The sequence below is a fragment of the Schistocerca americana genome, chromosome 4 (assembly GCF_021461395.2).
Source record: "Schistocerca americana isolate TAMUIC-IGC-003095 chromosome 4, iqSchAmer2.1, whole genome shotgun sequence".
Lineage (NCBI taxonomy): Eukaryota > Metazoa > Arthropoda > Insecta > Orthoptera > Acrididae > Schistocerca > Schistocerca americana.
The window spans coordinates 26,472,899-26,495,225 of NC_060122.1; the positions used below are offsets into that span (position 1 = coordinate 26,472,899).

Here is a 22,327-nt window from a genome sequence, read left to right on the forward strand (position 1 = left end):
TTATATACCTATTTAAATAAGTGTACTTACATGTTTGGGACTTCATGATGGTAAACTCTTCCAGTATTCCGAGACTTTATTAATCTGTTGTGGTTTTCCTTCCTTATTGTTTGGTTAACGTATACTTTGCTCTCTAGAAGTGTTGAAGGATCATCATCTCTACATTATCCTCAATAAGATCGCCTTTCAATGTTCTGGTAGACTTCGATGGAAACTGAAGTCATCTTGGGCCCAAAATATATCCAAGATTTTTCTTGCATGTCTCCTTTCCAAGATGTCTAGATTTGCCAGCTCTAGTTTACATGGCATTCACTGTTATGCATTGATTTGATGGTAGTATTGTAGTGCATTCTCAGAGATGCTTTTCTTATTGTAGATATGGTCAGTTGCAATGTATAATGAACTGTTTTCTGTCAGCATCTTTGAAATCATTCAAAAGACATGGAGATAGTTACTAAGACAAACATAATTTAATTACTTCAAATTTGTCACGAACACTTTGCAGATCAGCCAGTTGCAAGAATATTGGGTCTAGGAAAGTGGCCATTTATGCATGTTACTGGCTTGTATGTAAAGTATATGTCTTTAAGAGTAACACATACTAAAAAAGAGCCAAGTGTAAAGATTTAACATGTTTACTTTAGTTATGACATATTACAAATTTTAAAATGACAAAGTATAATTTTCCTCCAAAAACAAGTGGGAGATGATCTACTGAAAATCTTCTTCTTGATCTACCAAAATTAGTTGCTCATAAACACACGATGTATTTGTAGCAAAATTAGAGCAAACTGTGAAACCTAAAGAGTACACACATAAAATTACATCACTGCAATCATATTGGCTCAGCCATTAAAAGCAGCTGTTATGTTCAGTTTCTTATAAAATAATTCTATAAATTGACAGAAGGCAAGGGGCAGTTGGAAGATTTCTGCACATAATTCATATATGAAACGAATAAACTTTGAGGGACAGGTAGCTCATACATTGATAAAATCACGTCTTGACCTGTATGCAAGTCCAGTCTAACACAGCTGCAGCCATCACTGTGCTTGGGCTTCAGCTTCAAAGTGTTAACTGTTGCTCTTTAAATTCCTTTATACTGTTAATCTCCCTATACAGAAATATCTTCCATTAGCTTCACTGTAATCTCTAGCTCGTATGTCTTTACTACACATGGATAAGGGATTTTATGATAGTGTCTTTATTCATTATGTCAAGTTATACATTTTCTTTTGCTAATGTCAGAGGGATTAAGACTTCTAAACAGTTGGTAAATAAGTATTTATGAAATAAATCCGTTAGGGTGGGTGGTGTTTGTGTAGGCAGGTTTTCCCACCAGACATCTGATTGATCCATATATTCTTTTTAGGACAATTTGTTATGGCTGAGAGTTTGCTACATAAAGGTAGCATATCATTATTATTATTTATTTCCTTTCCTTTCTCAGATGTTATGTCTGTTTAAAAATGGAAAGTGACGCGGACCTTGATCAAGCGTGACTTCCTTTTAACTGTACGGTATATGTTACATTGCATTTAGGAACTTTTGGGTAATTGAACATGTATCAATAATTACATATTTCCGTAGTTGTATATATACATTTGGATGTAGCTGTATTGCGTTGATGTACTGGTGGATATTGTGTGGTGTGACTCCTATAGTTGATAGTGTAATTGGTATAATGTCAACTTTATCCTGATGCCACATGTCCTTGACTTCCTCAGCCAGTTGGATGTATTTTTCAATTTTTTTCTCCTGTTTTCTTCTGTATGTTTGTTGTATTGTGTATAGATATTTCGATTAGTTGTGTTAATTTCTTCTTTTTATTGGTGAGTTTGATGTCTGGTTTGTTATGTGGTGTTGTTTTATCTGTTATAATGGTTCTGTTCCAGTATAATTTGTATTCATCATTCTCCAGTACATTTTGTGGTGCATACTTGTATGTGGGAACATGTTGTTTTATTAGTTTATGTTGTATGGCAAGTTGTTGTTGTATTATTTTTTGCTACATTGTCATGTCTTCTGGTGTATTCTGTATTTGCTAGTATTGTACATCCACTTGTGATGTGATCTACTGTTTCTGTTTGTTGTTTGCAAAGTCTGCATTTATCTGTTGTGGTATTGGGATCTTTAATAATATGCTTGCTGTAATATGTGGTGTTTATTGTTTGATCCTGTATTGCAATCATGAATCCTTCCGTCTCACTGTATATATTGCCTCTTCTTAGCCATGTGTTGGATGCGTCTTGATCGATGTGTGGCTGTGTTAGATGATACGGGTGCTTGCCATGTAGTGTTTTCTTTTTCCAATTTACTTGCTTCGTATCTGTTGATGTTATGTGATCTAAAGCGTTGTAGAAGTGGTTATGAAATTGCAGTGGTGTAGCCGATGTATTTATATGAGTGAGTGCTTTGTGTATTTTGCTAGTTTCTGATCATTCTAGAAAGAATTTTCTTAAATTGTCTACCTGTCCATAATGTAGGTTTTTTTATGTCAATGAATCCCCTTCCTCCTTCCTTTCTGCTTAATGTGAATCTTTCTGTTGCTGAATGTATGTGATGTATTCTATATTTTTGGCATTGTAAGCGTGTAAGTGTATTGAGTGCTTCTAGGTCTGTGTTACTCCATTTCACTACTCCAAATGAGTAGGTCAATATTGGTATAGCATAAGTATTTATAGCTTTTGTCTTGTTTCTTGCTGTCAATTCTGTTTTCAGTATTTTTGTTAGTCTTTGTCTATATTTTTCTTTTAGTTCTTCTTTAATATTTGTATTATCTATTCCTATTTTTGTCTGTATCCTAGATATTTATAGGCATCTGTTTTTTCCATCGCTTCTATGGAGTCACTGTGGTTATTCATTATGTAATCTTCTTGTTTAGTGTGTTTTCCCTTGACTATGCTATTTTTCTTACGTTTGTCTGTTCCAAAAGCCATATTTATATCATTGCTGAATACTTCTGTCATCTTTAGTAATTGGTTGAGTTGTTGATTGGTTGCTGCCAGTAGTTTTAGATCATCCATGTATAGCAAATGTGTGATTTTGTGTGGGTATGTTCCAGTAATATTGTATCCATAATTTGTATTATTTAGCATGTTGGATAGTGGATTCAGAGCAAGGCAGAAGCAGAAAGCACTTAATGAGTTTCCTTGGTATATTCCACGCTTAATCTGTATTGGCTGTGATGTGATATTATTTGAATTTGTTTGGATATTAAGTGTGGTTTTCCAATTTTTCATTACTATGTTTAGGAACTGTATCAATTTAGGATCCACTTTGTATATTTCCAATATTTGTAGTAACCATGAGTTGGGGTACACTATCAAAAGCTTTTTGGTAATCAATGTATGCGTAGTGTAGCGACCTTTGTTTAGTTTTAGCTTGATATGTCACCTCTGCATCTATTATCAGTTGCTCTTTACATCCTCGTGCTCCTTTGCAACAGTCTTTTTGTTCTTCATTTATAATTTTGTTCTGTGTTGTATGTGTCATTAATTTCTGTGTAATGATTGAAGTTAATATTTTGTATATTGTTGGTAGGCATGTTATGGGGCGATATTTAGCTGGGTTTGTTGTGTCTGCTTGAACTTTAGGTTTCAGATAAGTTATTCCATGTGTAAGTGTATCAGGGAATGTGTATGGGTCTGCAATGTAACTGTTAAATAATTTAGTTAGATGTGAATGTGTTGAGGTGAACTTCTTTAGCCAGAAATTTGCTATTTTATCATTTCCAGGGGCTTTCCAATTGTGCGTAGAGTTAATTGCTCGGGTGACTTCATGTTGCAAAATTATCACCTCGGGCATTTGCGGTATCATCTTGTATGAGTCTGTTTCTGCTTGTATCCACCGTGCATGCCTGTTATGTTGTACCGGGTTTGACCATATGTTGCTCCAGAAGTGTTCCATGTCTGTTATGTTTGGTGGATTGTCTATTTTAATGTGTGTGTTATCTATTGTTTGGTAAAATCTCTTTTGGTTTCTGTTGAATGTTTGGTTTTGTTTCCTTCTATTTTCACTTTTTTTGTACCTTCTGAGTCGTTTTGCCAATGCTTGTAATTTATGCTTCTTTTCATCTAATTGCTCTATTGCTTCTTGGTGTGTGATTTTACCTAACCTTTTTCATTTTTTGTCTGATATTTCATTTCTTATAAATTGTGTTAGCTGTCCGATGTATTTTCTCAGTTTTTCTATTCTGATCTGTAGCCTGTGTTGCCAATCTGGTTTTGTGGGTTTCTTCTGTGTGTTGGTTGGTTCTGATCTCTGCCTAGTGTGTATATTTAGTGTAGTGAGTGCTCCTACGTAAACCAGTAGGATTATTAGTATTATTATTATTATTAATTTTAGACATAGCCAATAATCTTCCTGGATAAGATGCTCGTGCATTGCAATGACCACAAATGTATCAAATACTTTCACCTGCAGTGATCTTGCATTTGTTTACTGAAAGCTTTTGTTAAATTATCTGCAACATTGCAGTTATATGTGGAGAATCGGAGTTCAGGTGCCATTCCGGAGCTTGCATACCGGACACCTGGGAATGTGATGGGGAAGTGAATTGTCCAGATTCGACAGATGAACATGAGAATTGCAGTAAGTAGAAACATTGTATTATGTTGAAGCTTTCCTCTCATGGCGTGAATAGAAACTCAGATTTCACAAAAATATAAAAGATAAATTACCAAAAATGTTCCCTAGAAGCTAATTAGATAATAAAGTGTACATTAAGACAGATAAATCACTATTAACTAATTAAAAATGCAGTTATGTTGTTCACTTAGCTTTTTCAAATGGTAAGTAAGTTATTGGTTATGTAGCTGCAGTACTCAATTGAAGGGTGAAAGTTAGTGTTCATTTTCCTGTTGAAGCATTCAAGTGATCTGTTGTTTAACAGGTGTAAAGTCTGATTCTGAAATACAAAACAGAATCTATAAGTTTTCCTGATTAGATAACTACATTTCTCTAATGTAAATTGGATACTGTTTGTGTGGCAACTGCTAGACATCTTCAGGTGGCTTCTGTGGTTGGATGGCATCTGTTATACACACTTCAGTCATCTCCTTATAGACAAACTATCTAGAAGTCAAGGATGTAAAAGTGAGTAGATTCCAAATGAGGTTTTAGTATATAGCCATCTACTAGGAATAATTTTGACCTAAAGAGCATATGCAGAGGCATTCGTGCTCCTACCGGGCATTGCTGTCTGGGAGTGGAACAAAAATAGGTCAGTGTGGGTTTCAGACAACTGGATGTGGCAGGGGGCATGGGATCCCTATACTGCATTAAATAAATGTGCCACAAAATCTCAAGTCACTCTTTCTCAGCATGTTCTGCACATTGGAATCCATTCATCGATACCATTTAAGCCCGATAAAACTGTCACTAATGTGTTTCCTTTCACAGCGACAGCTACCTGTGATCCCGAGGAGTTCTCCTGCAGAAATGGACACTGCTTGGACAAGCAGCTGGTGTGTAACCTGGTAGACGACTGTGGCGACGACTCAGACGAGAGTGATTGCCGGCGGTCGGGTGCAAGAATTGAAAGTGTCACGTGCAGTGAGGAAGAGTTCAGTTGCTGGTCTCGGCAGGGGCTGTGTGTTCCTCTGGGGCAGAGGTGAGAGTGAGGGATATCACCTGTAGTTGAGTTGGCATAAGTTAATACCCGACAGTTGCAGGTGGTAGATTTGCGGACCTGCCTCGAGCAATAATGTAAAGATTTTGTAAATGTGTGTACAGAATGCCTAAGTGTTGTCAACCTCTGTAGACAGCTACTGTTTGTGCCTGCTGCCATCAGCACTTAACAGTCAAAAGCTGGTAACACTAAGTGCTGTCGAGAATTTCTTTACGCTGTCTTGATTGTTACAGTCTGGAACTGCGCGACTGCTACAGTCGCAGGTTCAAATCCTGCCTCGGGCATGGATATCCTTAGGGTTGGTTAAGTTTAAGTAGTTCTAAGTTCTAGGGGACTGATGACCTCAGAAGTCAAGTCCCATAGTGCTTGGAGCCGTTTGAACCATTTTGTCTTGACTGTAGTGTCAGTTTTGTGGTTATTTTAACATTTGGCGCGTACCGATGGACTGTGAATATCCTCGTACTAACGAGAGAGCACATTAAATGGAAGCCCAAAACTGAATAACAATGAATTCAGAATTTGCAGGTGCAAGTTCCACCATACATCAGTCACTTATATGTAGAACTGTGCAGGAAGATGTACACAAATATACATGTAACTGAACACAACAGATATGATCAGACTTAAAATATTCCAAAAGGCATACCTTGAAGAATATAGCTGAAAACAAGCTCATGGTCACTTTATATGTATTCAGAATGCAGTGATAAGAATATTCCAATGTTTGCACATCAAACTGAAATGTAAAATTTGTTGAAGTGTGTTTGTGTGCATAGTGATAAGTTTTAAAAATTAGAAAAATTGTTCTTTCTTATTTTTCCTGTGTCTTTGCTGGGTGCTAGTGTTTGTGATAGAGGGTGGCCAGATGTCCTAACTGTCACCACATCTTTACCGCAGGTGACAGAAAGATTGCACCCTGATTTACTCGCACCTAGTGTTATCCTGTGTGAAACTGTGTATCTGAGGTGGGACTGGGTACTAGCGTGGTATTCACCTAATCAGACATGGAAAACCACTTGAAAACCACATCCAGGCTATAAACATACTGGCCCTCATTGTTAATCTTCTTGGCAGATTTGATTTGGAGTTGGTGTGTATCCCTAATACCCAGAAATGGCATGCTAATGTGTGGCTATCTGGGCAGATTAAAATTTGAAAAATTGTTAAAGAAAAATGTAGGTAATGTTGTGACAATTGAAAATCAGAGTGACTTGAACTCGATTCCAGTAGCACTGATTTACAAAAGCATTGGCTGTAGCATGACTTTATCCTAGCACACTCCCATGACTGACCCAATTCAACTTCAAGTGATTATTCCATGTTATTGCGAAACAGGCTCAAGCCCTGTCTAAGGGATAGAGAAGTGACACTGAAAAGTTGAGACCTGTAATTGTGATCAGGTAGGTTCGTGTTTAAGGTGACTGCTCCTGACAGGCAAGAAATCAGTTTGTGTATACCTCAAATTTTCTATTGTAAAGAGGTTAAGCACGACACACATCTGTACAGAAATTTAGTGTTGTCACAGATTAGTTCAGTGCATTTAAATTAATTTCACATTGTATTTGCTTCTGGATTAGATGTGATGGCAATGTGGACTGCCCGAAGGCAGAAGATGAACGGGACTGTGTGTGTGCTGCAGACGAGTTCGAGTGTAAGAATGGAAAGTGCATCTCGATCAGCTGGCTGTGTGACCAGAGGGATGACTGTGGGGATGCCACAGATGAGGATCCCAGTAGGTGCATCAGTCTGAATACAGGTGAGCCTCTCCACAGGGTAGTTTCTGTCTGCCTCAGCTTTAACATACTTAGTCAGGAATTTTAGTAAAAACACTTAAATTTTTGATCAGCTGAAGTTCAAAGTAAGTTGAATGACTGTGGGAGGATACAAGATGACTTAGAATTAGACTTAATTTCTCGTTGGTGTGATGAATGGTGGCAAGCTCTAAATGTGGAAAAATGTAAGTTAATGCAGATGAGTAGGAAAATCAAACTTGTAATGTTCAGATGTAGCATTAGTAGTGTCCTGCTTGACACAGTCACACGGTTTAAATATCCATGTGTAATGTTGAAAAATGATGTGAAATGGCACAAGCACGTGAGGACTGTGGTAGGGAACGTGAATGGCTGACTGCAGTTAATTGGGAGAATTTGGCGAAGTGTGGCTCATCTGTAAAAGAGAAAGCAGATAGGACACTGGTGTGACCTATTCTTGAGTACTGCTAGTGTGTTTGGGATCTGTACCAGGCTAGATTAAAGGAAGACAGTGAAGCAATTCAGAGGTGGGCTTCCAGATTTCTAACTGGTAGGTTTGAACAACATGTGACAGATGCTACAGGAACTTGAATGCAAATCCTTGGGGGTGAAGGCAACATTCTTTACCAGGAGCACCATTAAGAAAATTTAGAGAACCAGCATTTGAAGCTGACTGAACTATTCTTCTGCTGCCAACATACATTCCCTGTAAGGACCACGAAGATAAGATACAAGAAATTAGGGCTCATATAGACACAGTCATTTTTCCCTTGCTCTGTTTGAGAGTGGAACAAGAACGGAAGTTACTAGTAGTGGTTCAGGGTACGCTCTGGTGTGCAGCATACAGTGGCTTGCAGAATACCCATGTAGATGCAGGTGAAGGCCAGTATTCAGATCAGGCCTCTTAAATTACATGGACACGGGTGTAATGCTAACTAGGTTATAAATGTGAACACAAATGGGGGCAGGGGCGGCAATGGCACAGGGCGGGCGCGCAAACACACACACACACACACACACACACACACACACACACACACACACACACACACACACACACACACACACACACCTTGTCGGGGGGGGGGGGGGGGGGGGGGGGGTTGCTGATGCCGATGCCTCTGTAGGTCTCATGGAGCAGGATCCTCCAGCCTGTGCACCCTATAGCAGTGACTCTTCAAAGGCTGGCACTCGGCAGTCACGGAGGTGACACCCCTTCATTTTTTCCCTCCTGCCATTTTTCTTTAACATTCTCCTCCAATAGAAAGTTTGCAGTGCTCAGTCCAACAAAGATGACTTACAGCTGATCTTAGAATCACAGTGGCCACTTGTTCTCTGCCTCCAGGAAACATAATTGCATCCTCATGACCGCTTTGCGCTCTCAAGTTTCTTCCCGGTCCTCTTTGACCTTTCCTCTGAGGACGGCATCCCATCTTGAGGTGGAGTCGTGCTGCTCATCTGGGATGACGTTCCTAGTTAACCCATCTCCCTGACTACCTGGATTCAAACTGTTGCAGTCCACATATTCCTTCCTCACTTGACCTTTTTCCTTCAAATCGTTTACATCCGTCTGACACTTGGTGTCACCAGGACAGACTTACTCCAACTTAGTGAACAACCCCCTCACTCCTTTCTGCTTCTCTGTGACTTTAATGCACACTATCCCCTTTGGGGCTTGCCCAGAAACTGTCAGAGGTGCCCCCTTGGCTGACCCTCCAGTCACCTTAACCTCATATGCCTTAACACAGAAACACCCTTGGTCCTTTCAGACTCCACTCATTCCTAATGCCATTTGAACCTCTCCTTTTGCAGTGCCCACTTGCCCACATTTCAAGTGGTCCGTTCTGACATGTACTCGAGCGACCATTTCCTGTGTGCTATAAGATTGCTGAGTCCTACCCCCACCTACATGCATACTCAAATAGCAGCTTTCTGTGGCTGACTGGAAGCTTTACTCCTTCCTGGTGACCTTCGATGAACATTTCCCCAGTTGCGATGACTGGTTAGAGTATCATATAAACGTTATCCTTAGTGCCGCAGAAATTCCATTCCTTGCACTTCCTCTTTACTGCACAGTGTCAAGTCCCTTGGTGGAGTGAAGCATGCTGCTTCACAATTCGCGTGCAGAGCCATGCTCTCCAATTTTTTAACTGTCTTATTTTTAACCATCATCCTACATTGGCCAACTGCATTCATTACAGAGAGTTGTGTGCACAGTGTTGTCACATTCTTCTGGATAACAAAAAAGCTAGCTGGATTTCCTACAGTAGTTATTTTAACAGTTCCACCCTTTCTTCCGTCATGTGGGCCAACCTCCAGATGGCTGTCTGGAACCATAGTCCATTCCCCAATTTCTGGCGTGATAGTTTCAGATGTCATAATGGACTGTATTGATATCTCAAACAACTGAGGCTGGTATTGCATGGAGATTTCCAGCTCTACCCGCTATCACCCTGCGTTCCTCCATCAGAAAACAGTGGAGGTGCAACCCTTCTCTTCTCGGAATCGTAAGTGCTATAATGTCACCTTTACTATGAGGAAGCTAGATCATGCTGTTACTTCATCCCAATCCTCTGCCCCCCCCCCCCCCCCCCCCCCCCCCCCCGCCGGGCAGGATGATGATCACAGTCAGATGGTGCAGATCCTCTCTCTTGTGAGCAAGCACTTTTTCCATCATATATACAATAGCATCTGGGCAGAGGGCCTGTTACCCAGATGCTGGTGTGAAGCCACTGTCATACCCATACATAAGCCTGGCAAGTTCAAACACCTTCCTACCAATTATCACCCCATTTCTGCCACCAGCTGTGTTTGCAAGGTGGTGGAACGTATAATTCGTGCCCCAGGTGGCTAGAGTCTCACAATTTACTAACCACTGCACATTGTGGATTTAGGGTGCCATTCTGCAGTTGACAACCTCGTCACTTCCACAACCAATGTCATGAATGGTTTCCTGTGGAAATCCCAGACTGTGGCCGTGTTTTTCGACTTGGAAAATGCTTATGAACCTGCCGGAGCGCTGGTATCCTCTGTACTCTCCACAAGTACGGCTTCTGTGATTGTATGCCCCCTTACCTTCAGGAATTCTTAAGATAGAGTTTTCAAGGTACTTGTGGGTTCTTGTCAGACACCTTTATCCAGGAAAACAGTGTTCCTCAGGGGTTCCGTCCTGAGCATCATCCTCTTTACTATCGCAACTAACCCTATTATGGCCTGTCTCCAATCAGACACTAAGGCTCCCTTTTCGCTGACAATTTTGCCATATGTTGCACGTACTTGCCTCCTTGAGCAGTGTCTTCAGTGATGTCTCAGTTGTCTCTACTCGTGGAGCATCAACAGTGGCTGTCACTTTTCCATGGACAAAACTGTTTGTATGAATTTCTGGCATAATTGATGGGGCTCGTGCTCAATAGGAAACTTTCTTGGTCCTCCCACGTGTCTTACCTGGCTGCCTGCTGTACGCAGTTCCTTGATGTCCCACGTATCCTCAGTGGTACTTCCCGGGGAGTGGATCTGACCACCCTCCTCCATTCCTTGTTCGTTCGAAACTAGACTATGGGTGTTTTGTTTCTGCACCTGCACATCCATCCCTCTTAAGCTGTCTCAATACTATCCACCATCATGGCAGCCATTTGGCCACTGGTGCCTTTTACACTAGCCTGGTTGAGAGTCTGTATGCCGAAGCGGCTGAAGTTCCCTATCATATCGCCTTCACTTTCTCCTCAGGAGATATGCATGCTGCGTGTCTGCTATGCGTGGCCACCCATCCTATGCCACCTCCTCTGATGACTCATTTGATCAACAGTATGGGGGCACATCCCTCTTCTGTTACCTTCTGGAGTTCGCTTTTGTCTCTTGTTCCAGCAGCTTAACTTCACATTGCCTGTACTTTTGCAATGCATGTGAACATTTCACCAGCTTGGCTTCAGGCAGGGGCCTGTGTTCCTCTTGGCCTTCATTTGCTTCCTAAAGACACTACTCGGGCCTCATTCTACTGCCAAAGTTTCATGACCGCGCATAAATTCTCCATAGTACTTTTGTGTACTCTGATGGCTTTTGGTCTAACTGTGGTGTCAATTGTGCCTTCATCATTGCCACAGATTTTCAGTATTGACTTACAGAACACTGTTCAGCATTTACAGCAGAGCTCTTTGCCCTGTATCAGGCTATTCAGTACACCCGGCGACACAGGTTTTGCAGTTGTCAACTTTTCTGACTCTCTGTGTGCTTCAGAGTGTCAGTGGACTGTAATCCATCCATCCCTTATTACAGTGGGCACAGTAAAGCTGTCACTTGCTCATTCTTGATAGAGCTACTGTGATTTTATTCCGGCTTCTGGCCACATTGGTTTGACAAGAAATGAGGCCACTGGCATTTCTTTTGAGGCTGCGGTCCTTGTACCTTGGCCTGCTAGTTCTTCCTCTCCCTTTGATGTCTGTGAGCAGGTGGTGCCATTTTGGCTTCACCATTGGTCCTCCCTTCATGGGAACAAGCTCCAGGAAATTAAGCTTTTCCAATCTGCTTGGATGACCACCTTGCAGTGAGAGGACCGAAACATCCTTATTTTAGCTAAGTTGTGTATTGGGCACTGTCTCTTTAGCCATCTTCATTTAATGGTACTCCCCCACCACCATGTGCTCATTCCTCTCAGCTTGTGAGAGTTCACCATTTCCTGACAGAATGGCTTGATTCTTAACCACTTACTTTATCATTTATGTTTGCCACATATGTTATCGGCTGCTTTAGTGAACGACATACAGGCTGTCAGCCACATTTTACTTTCTATCCGTCATGGCAATGTGGCGAAGGACATTTAATATATAGTCCAGGGCCTCTGTTTCTCTGTGGTGTATTTTATGGACCTTTCTCCAAGTCCCTGTTTTTAGCCCCAGGAGACTCGCCACTCTGACAGGTTTGCACTTGGCTACCACGGGGCCCCAGCCTTCGCAGCATTTTTTTCCGTTCCGTGCTGCATGTCAATCCTCTTGCTAGTCTTATTTGCCCTCCCTTGGGGAACATGTCTGGCATGGTATTGGGAATGTTCTGCATTGTCAGTCACTGACATAAGAACAGTCTCACCTTTGTTTTTCGCTCCCTTTCCCTCCCTTTCTTTGTTTCCCTTCTCTCGTTCCTCCACTTCAGCATTTGGGGTTCCTCTTCTTCTTGCTCCATGTGCTCCTAAAGGCCAGCCCACGTGTCTGACGCATAACAGGTGATAGGGTAATGTGTAATTTCCAGCCCTGGGATGACAGATAGGGTTTGCACGTACCTCCTGGTAGAGCTAGGTCCAGGAAGGGGTTTTTGTGTGCACTGCAACCTTCCCAAACTGCTGCGTGGTCCCTCTGTCAGGTGTTCAGGAGGTGTGACCTTAGGTGTGAACAATCACCTAAGACGGGTGTGCCTCCTTGTGAAGCCCCCCCACCCCCCAGTTGGAAGGAGCACGCCATTGGAGATGCTGGCAATCGTGGGGTATTTTCTCACAATGAGTCAATCATCTTCCCAATCATTCTCTATGAAACATAAACATAATGAGGCTAATGATTCAAAGACCCTTCCTGCTGTGCTGTGGCCCAGTTGCTCATAAGTTACTGGCTAGTCACAAACCGTGCGTTCTCCCTTCTGGCACCTATACTTCTGTTCTTGTTACCCCCTTGCTCCATGGAGGACATGGCCATGCAGACATGTGACCTCCAGTTCAGCTCTGAGGTTGAAAGTAGCATTGTCATCCCCCCCCCCCCCCCCCTCATCCAGCTGCACAAGCCATCAAACTCTCGCCTCCCTGTGAAACGTACTCTGTCTCTCCAGCCAAACATCACCTGCGTCTTCCTTCAACCGAAAAGGCTCGAAGAAGTCCACCAAAGGCAAACGGTCTTCTCCTTTGCCAACTCGAAGATACTCTTCGATTATGTAACCACATGTTACCTTAGCCTGGCCGATCTCCATGTCGCTGGTGCACACCACAAACTGTTTTTCAGCTTTGGACTCCACAGACCAATCACATGCGCAAGCCGATGTTTCTGTGGACCCCATGGAGCAGGATCCTTCTGCTTCTGTGACCTGTAATAGCGACTCTTCACCGGCTGTAACTCGGCAGCCGCCGAGCTGACATCACTACATCTCTTCCTCATCATGACTCCCCTCCAATGGAATGTTTGTGGTCTTCGGTCCCACAGAGGATTTATGGTTGCTTTTAGCATCGCACAGTGTCCCCTTGTACTTTACCTTCAGGAAACGAAATTGCGCCCTCACTACTACTTTAAGCCTTCACCTTTCTTATCGATACGTTTTGACCTTCCCCCTGAGGTCAGCATTTCATCTCATGGGGGTGTCTTGCTCCTCATACGGGATAATATTCGTAGTCAACCCATCTGACTACCCATCTTCAAGATGTTGCAGTTCACATTTTCCTTCCATACCTGACATTTTCCCTCTTACCATTTACGTCCCTCCATCATTCTATGTCACCAGGGCAGACTTCCTTCAGCGTATTGGGCTGACTTTAATGCACATCATACCCTTTGGGGTTCTCCCACGGCCTGTCAGAGAGATGCCCTCTTTGCTGACCTTCTTAACCAACTTAACCTCCTCTGCCGTAACAGGGCACGACCAAATGGCAGCTTACGCTGACTGGGATCTTTACTCCTCCCTGACGACCTCTGAAGAACAAGATTTCCCCAGTTGTGATGACCAGGTGGAATATCTCACAAATGTTACCCTTACTGCTGCGGAACGTTCCATTCCTTGTGCTTCCTCTTTACCACATAGTTTCCCAGTCCCTTGATGGACTGAGGCATGCCGCGACACAATTCGTGCACAGAGACGTGCTCTCCGCATATTTAACTGCCATACTACGATGGCAAACTGCATTCATTATAAACAGGTGTGTGCAAAATGTAGTTGTGTCCGGACAGCAAAAGAGCTAGCCAGATTTCATTCACTAGTTCTTTTAACAGTTCCATCCCTTCCTCTGTCATGTGGGCCAACTTCCGATAGCTATCTGGGACCAAGAACCATTCCGCAATTTCCGGCCTGACAGTAGCAGACACTGTCATCATGGACCCTATTGCCATCTCCAACACCTTGGGCCACCATTTTGCAGAAGTTTCGAGCTCCTCCCACTATCACCCTGCCTTCCTCCTTTTTTTTTTTTTTTTCCTACAATGCTGCCCTCACTATGAGGGAGCTAGATTATGCTCTCAGTTCATCCCAATCCTCTACCCCAGGGTCAGATGTCATCCACATTCACATGTTGCAGCACCTTTCTCTTGAGGGCAAGCACTTGTTGCTTAACACATACAACTGCATCTAGGCAGAGGGCACATTTCCCGGACGCCGGCGTAAAGCCACCACCATACTCATGCCTAAGGACAAAAACCTTCCTTCTAGTTACCGCCCCATCTCTTACCAGCTGTGTTTGAAAGGTGATGGAACATATAATTCATGCCCAGCTGGTATGGTGGCTTAAGTCTCACAACTTACTGACAAAAGCACAGTGTGGCATTCTGCAGTTGACCATCTTGTTACTTTGTCCATCCATGTCATGAATAGTTCTCTGCATAAATCCCAGACTGGCCATGTTTTTCAATTTGGAGAAGGGCTTAAGACAGCTGCTGTGGAATTGATATCCTCTGTACTCTTTACATGTGGGGCTTCTGTGGCTGGCTGCCCTGTTTCCTTCCAGGATTTTTAAAAGACCGACTTTTCAAGGCATGTGTGGGTTCTGCCTTGTTGTGGACACCTTTATCCAGGAAAATGGAGAGCCTCAGGGTTACAGTCTGAGTGTCATCGTCTTTGCTACCGCCATTAACCCTGCAACGGCCTGTCTCCCACTGGGCATCTCTGGCTCCTTTTTTTGTGGACGATTTTGCCATCTATTGCAGTTCTCCACAGACCTATCTCACTGAGCAGTGTCTTCAGTGATGTCTTGATCGTCTTTACACATGGGGCATTGACTTCGCTTCTCCACTGACAAAACTGTCTGTATGAATTTCTGGCGATGCAAGTGGTTTCTCCCACCTTCTTTACATCTTGTGCCTGCTAGAGTGGAAACTATCTTGGTCCTCCCATGTGTCTTACCTGGCACCCTGCTGTATTCGGTTCCTCAGTGTCCTACGGGTCCTCAATGGTACTTCCTGGGGTGCTGATCAAACCGTCTTCCTCCGTTTGTACCGGTCCCTTGTCCATTCAAAACTTCACTGTGTGCATTGTTTAAGCATTTGCACGTCCATCCCTCTTACAACGCCTCAACAATATCCGCCATCATGGCATCCGTCCGGCCATGGGCGCCTTTTACACTAGCTCGATTGAGTCTGTATGCTGAAGCTGCTATACTTCTACTGTCCTACCGCTGTGACTTTGTCCTCAGCAGGTATGCATGCCGTTTATCTGCCACGCGTGGCCACCCATTCTATGCCTCTTTCTTAGATGCCTCTTTCTTAGATGCTTCCTTTGATCACCAGAATCGAGTACGTCCCTCTTCTCTGTTACCTCCTGGGTTCTGCTTTCGACACTTGCTACAGTGGCTTAACTTCACACTGCCTGCAACTGTCCTAGTGGGTGTGAACCATTCACCACTTTGGCTCTGTGAAGTGGCTCATGTTAACCTTGGCCTTCATTCACTTCCTAAGGACACTATTCTGTTGCCTTCAATTTCACAACCTTCACATGGAACTTACCAGTAGTACCTTTGTATACACAAATGGGTCTCTGACCGTGGGGTCAGGTGTGCTTTCGTCATTGGCACTTGTGTCTTTCGATATCGGCTTCCGGCATACTGCTCAGTATTTACAGCAGCGTTCTTCAACTTGCATCATGCCATGGAGGATGGAGTACAGCCGGTGACACAGCCTTTTCAATTGTCCTCTGCTCAGACTCACTCAGTGCCCTCCAAAGTCCATGTGCACTGTACACTGCCCCTCCCTTAGTGAAGTGGGTCCAGGAAAACTTTCACTTGCTCACTCTTGGTGGAACCAGTGGTGCAATGTTTGGGATTAAGCTCTGGCTTATTAAGCCTTCCCCAGTGGCTTGGATGACCACCTCTTGGCCTCCCGCCAAGACGACGACGTTTTAACTAGGCTGTGTATTGCGCACTGGATTTTAGCCATAATCATTTGATAAGTGGTGCTACCCCATCACTTTGTACACATTGTGCCCAAGTTCTAACTGTCTGCCACTTCCTGATGGAATGCTCATTTTTTTTCACTGTTTACATTCCCGCTTGGGTTTGCCATATGAGTTATCGGCTGTTTTAGCAAATGACACGTGCGCTGTCGATCGATTTTTATTTTTTATCCACCAAAGCAATATGGCAAAGGTCATTTAATTTTTAATTTTGGACCTCGATTTATGCATGGTGTCTTTTGTAGCCCTTTTTCCTTGTGCCTATTTTTAACTGTGTTCTATTATGTCAGTTGGGACTGATGTAAAGTTGGTTTTTTAACTCTTCTCTGTCTTCGTGCTCTATAGTTTCGACTCGGGTGCATATGACCCCAGTTGTTTTTTGGGCCCTAAAGCAAAACAAACCCAAAATTCTGTGGCTTGTGTATAATGTGTAGTCGTTTTCAATTAAATTCCTCCCCCCCTCCCGGTTGTCCTGTGTTTCGATATAGGTGTGTATGACCCTAGTTGTTTTTGCACCATAAAATAAAATGTAAGGTGATACCACTGTATTAAAGATGCACTTGATATGTGAGTAGTTTACCTGTTTCAGTGTTTTCAGCTTAGTTACTACTAACATATTGGCCACTGGCCTTGGCACTATAGGCATTACATTAAATCACCAATGACAATTGTCGGAGGTAACATCTAAGATTATTCAGCCTCTGTAAAAATATTTTGTGCTATTTTCTTTGACAAGTGAACTTAAACTTGCATTTTTTCTTCAGGGGAAGAAGAAAAAGCTGTGTGCAAAGGATTTGAATGTGACGCTGGCAAATGTGTAGAGTTAGAACAGCTTTGTGATGGCAACAGAGACTGTGAAGATGGCAGTGACGAAGGCGGCAAATGTGGTGTGTAACATCTGTAACTGAAATGATAAGTGTAGTCGTGTCTTCCATGGTTTCGATTGATGGTAAATCTGAAATAACTTTATTTCAAAAAGTTGGTGCCACATCTAACTTCAGTGCCAGCTATATTTCATTCACAGTGAAAAAACTGAATGTAATAATATTATCTACGGAGAGGCAGTTACAGTATTTGCCTAAATATTTTCCCCCTTTGTTAGTCTCAATAGATTAATTGTAGCTCATGCAGGTTGTATAATAACTGTCATACCCACACAACTAAAAGCACACAATATTAGAAACAGTCTCAACAAACTAAGGCCTTTAAATAATCTGAGAGGTAATGCTGACCTTGTGGTTATCAGTCACAACTGACCTTATTCTGTTATCCCAGTTAGGGAAAGGTAATAATGCTGTACAATATTAAGTTATTTTGGTACAAATGCAGGTGTTATGAAAGAACAAAGGTTCCATGACTGTACTCATAGTTAAAGATGGTATCCAAAGTGTTACGTTTGTATACAGTTGCAGAGTTGTACTGGTCAGGGTTTCAAATCCTTTCAAACGTGCCTGGATAGTTTTAAAATTAGTGACAGGCATTGAGAAGTATGTGTCTCAATTCAACTGTGTTAACTAGAATGGATAAACTACACCTTTAAGGTATCTGCAAATGCAGAAGTCCATGGGATTCAGATCAGGTGATTTTGGAGGCCACAGCAGGTTCTCCTTTCCCACAGTGCCTTAGATGTCTCATCATCGCAACAAATTTTACCTGTGCTCAATGCATGTACCACATCTTCTGGCACTGCTGTAAGAGAACAACTCGAGCCATCCTGAAAGATGCCACAAAAACTGAAGGTAATTCTGCAAATAGTTTATTTGGCAACATGTACAGCCGAATAAATTACATTCAGTGAGAAATAACTGATGCAGAGACTTGTGCACAGCATGTGGGTTGGAGCACAGATAACTCCAAACACAAGAATTGTGGCAATTGCATACAATAGAATGAACCCTGCTTCATCTGTAAATAAAATTGTGAAACATATGGTTGCCTACTGCTTGTGATACCCACTGGCATGTTTTTAGTCTGACGAGGCTTCCTCACTAAGACGACAAATGTGGAGGTGTTACAGGTGCATTGCATTGTGGTGCTTTGTTTTCCAAACACTGGTTCCTTCCAGGAATTGGTGTGGCATGTGTCCTTGTTCAGATACCAGGACTGTTAGGCTGTTTCCAGCACCACATCTTCAAGCACAGCTGTAGTTTGTGCAGACCTTTACACCCTGCGGCATATGCAAAGCTGTTTCATGTGTTAATGGGTCCTTGTAAACATTACGATCAGGCTGCCCTTAGGCAGGGTAAGCTTCTTTGTATGTTTGCAGCCTCCTGTGCATTACCAGCAGCACTACCATACATGAAATGCATTTCTGTAATGTTCAACGTTACCACAAACACTGTCACAGTAAACAGTTGACATGAGTGGCACTCTGTGTAATATACTGTCATTTTGATTCCGTTTAAAAGTCTCAAAAATGTGAACAGATCACACTGTGAACTGGCATGTGGTTGACACAGAATCATGTCAGCAGTGGCTGGTATCCCCAGTCAGCTATCCTGCAAATGATAATTTTGTGGTCCTGCATTTACTGTGAATTCGTGCTTGTAGTATAATTTACTTTGAACTGTATACATCTAAGCACTCTTTATGTGTACTAAGCTAAATGATCATAAGTTATATGTAACTTATTGCTTGATGCTGAAATTTTTGTTGTTTTGCTGCTGTTTGTGGGTACTGTTGATGTTCGACTAATTGATTAGAAGCATGTATGGTTGATTCTTTAGTCTCTCCATTATCTACTGAAACTACTTTTGTAACATTTTAGTTTTGCAAGGTTTTTCAGTGCAGATTTCCATACGATCCTGGCATGTAGTTGTTTCTGAATTGGTAGTACTAGTCACTTGCTAATGTGTTTGGCTGATAAAGCATTCCTTGTTTATTTTCTTAATGTTTCTGTTTTAAACAGTGACAGTGGCAGTCTTCTAAAAAGACACCTTCTGTTCCCACACATTTTGATAACAGAACATTCTGTACCATTGTATGGAATTTGTAGGAAAAATCAGTGTGTTAGCTTTGGAGGCATACTCTGATAACCAAGTGGAGGTATGCACCAAAGATACAGGTGATATGGATTCCTTGTTGGTCTGTCACAAATTTAAATCTTTAATGAAAGATGTATTACACTGCAGTCAGCATATCTGAAGTTTACTCAGATGTATTTATTGTAACTCTTCACTTGTACTGCCCCTAGCAATCAGTTGCCTTCCGTACAGTTGTAACAAAATTGGTTCGGGGCCACTCGTTAAGTTAATCGCATTGCAGGCAAGGCTTGTGTGGGGCACCCGTGCGATGGGGAGTGTCGGGCGACCCCGGCAGGCCCACACTGTTACTGCACGGCTGGCTACGAGCTCGGGCAGGACGGAAAGAGCTGCCACGACGTGGACGAGTGCCGAGTTCGGCCCCCAGTCTGCTCACAGGTCTGCAACAACAGCCCGGGTAGCTTCTCCTGTAGCTGTGTTGCTGGCTTCATGCTCCGCCTGGATAAGGTGTCCTGCAAGGCAACAGGTGTGTGAGTTGATTTCTACATGTTGCAGGTGCAAAAGTTAACGAGAGATTCTTTCATGCAGAAAGATGAGATCCACAATTCAATACATTTGCTAGTGACTTGCATTAGGTGTGTTAAATAAATTTTCATTGTGATATTAAATACTATGTTTGAGCCTTGAAATTGGTTTGTTAGAAGAGTTTGTTTCTAATAGAGTATAAGCTTTAGCACTGAAAAGTGAGAATAGGATAAATACTGTCCATCCGTTACACACAATAATTCTACTTGGATATTACAAAACAAATGTTTAAGAGAACAGAATCCATTCTGTTATTGCCAAGTGTAACAGGCTCGCTTCTGGTATGCACAACAATATTTGTAATTACTCAGAAAAGTAGCTCTGTGCATAGTGCAGTAACGTCTCCCAAACATGAGGCCAGCTGATGGTATCTGTCTGTGCTGCAGGGCCCATCATGGAGTATGTGTTGGTGACGGGAGGGGGCCAGATTAGGAAGGTGTCGCAGTCTCTGGCCAGCGTGGATGTGTTGCACAAGCACCAGTTCCTGAGGGTCACAGGTCTGGATGTCGATGCCAGGGAGTACGCCATCTGCTGGAGCACTCGTGAGTTTTCCCCCAAACTGTTTCCTGGTGGTTCAGATGGGAGAAGTTTGTTGTTGATACACAGGGAATTGCAATTTTAAGCATCAAATCATTGGTGTGATGACTAGAGATATGCAAAACTCCCCCCCTCCTCCCTCAGATTGGATCACAACTGCTCATTCACTGGAATCGACTAGTTCATTTTCAGGCTCTTCACTCACAAAAATAAATAAAACGAAGGCATGTCACCTTTTTATTAAGGTCATTAAACCTGTATTTTTACCCAATTTGGTCCTATTTTGAAAGAACGTATGAAGGGAGTAATAATTTTGCATTATGTCCCTAGCAGTTTTCAGGTAGGAAAGTTTTAAACTTCGTCTGCTTTAAAAATTAAAAATATTACAACAAAATCATAAATATTTTTTATAAAGGGGAAAGATTTTTTAAGAGTGAAGACCAATTCTTGTTGTATTTTCATACTTTTATTGGAAAAATAAAATTCAAAAATTATAGTATAGCTGTAATTAAAGTACCTCATCATCAGGCTTTCCTTCCAGCAAGCCAGATAGGAACTTGGTGAATGATATGCCTCCATTGGTTTCTGTCCTGGTATAGCTTTTCCCTCTCCTCTAAATCTTGCGTTACTCTTCTCCTCTAGAGATCTGTCCATCTCTTCCTAGGCCACCCAATTGGTCTTCTTCCTGGGACCTCCATCTCCAAATATTGGCGTGGAGTTAGTCGGGTGCAAGTATGTCTGTAGTCATAATTTACAATCAGTGTTACTATATATGTAACTAAAACAGAAAAATTAATCAATATTGTGATTTATAAATAAAATTTTACCTATTTTAGTTGAAGTGAATCTGTTTCTCTTCTTCGTGCATATTTGTCCTACTTTTGAAAAGATTCATTCACAGGGCACTTACGTTGTTGTGATACATAGTACTTTTAGGACCAATTGATACATGGTTGGGTACAGCAGTTTTCTTGTTTCACACTAGTTTAAGGGGTCAATGTTTCTAGGCAAATATCCCTCAGCTAAATATTTGTCCAATTCGACAATTGCCACACTTTGAGTGGTAACTTGCTTGGAACTGATGAATAGTTTCATCAAACTACTCCTGAAGTAGTCTCACACCTTACGGTAGTAACTGGTTGAGGTATTGGCAGTGTTTGTTCGTTGAACAACCAGCACTTTCATTTGTGCAATAACTTTTGTGTAGCAATCCTGGAATGTTTTCTCATCTGAAAATCCTTGCCTTTTGAATCTGGGATCTAATAATATTGCCTAATCAGTTGGTTGCTCTGATAACTCTTTAAGCAAATTTTCAACCAATGACACTCTTTATTGAGGGCTGTTTATTTTCTCTTTAAAAGATTTTAGTTGGCATTCCATTGATCTCGGCAAGATTTTTCATCATTGAAAGTGAGCGTGTTTCCTCTGAGTGTACTTCTTTGGTTACCTCATCGAAAACTTTCAAAATCTGTGAAGCCTGTAACATTATCTCCCAGTCTCTATCTTTTTAAGTAAGGTGTGATTTGCAGAAGATTTGCAGCTAATTTCATATTTGACGCATTGTCTGTTACTATGGCAGTGATTTTAAAACTTCATTGTATTTGGCGGTAACAGACTTCACCCGTTTGAGATGTTCTCTGCAGTGTGTCTGTCTTTGAATTGTAAGCACTCTAAAAGGTATGACATCAGTTCACTCTTATGGTCTATGAAATGTATAGTGA

The 22,327-nt window shown here is 42.0% G+C and overlaps 1 protein-coding gene across 1 annotated transcript in view; it reads left to right on the plus strand.

Moving 5' to 3' along the window:
* The window catches only part of LOC124612899 (vitellogenin receptor-like), a 232,698-nt gene that overhangs the window by 160,541 nt on the left and 49,830 nt on the right, over positions 1–22,327 (plus strand). The window contains exons 22-27 of the mRNA XM_047141363.1: positions 4,480–4,593; positions 5,404–5,614; positions 7,210–7,388; positions 17,268–17,390; positions 19,768–20,010; positions 20,456–20,611. Of these exons, the coding sequence (XP_046997319.1) occupies positions 4,480–4,593; positions 5,404–5,614; positions 7,210–7,388; positions 17,268–17,390; positions 19,768–20,010; positions 20,456–20,611 (1,026 nt within the window). The remainder of the gene's footprint in view (positions 1–4,479; positions 4,594–5,403; positions 5,615–7,209; positions 7,389–17,267; positions 17,391–19,767; positions 20,011–20,455; positions 20,612–22,327) is intronic.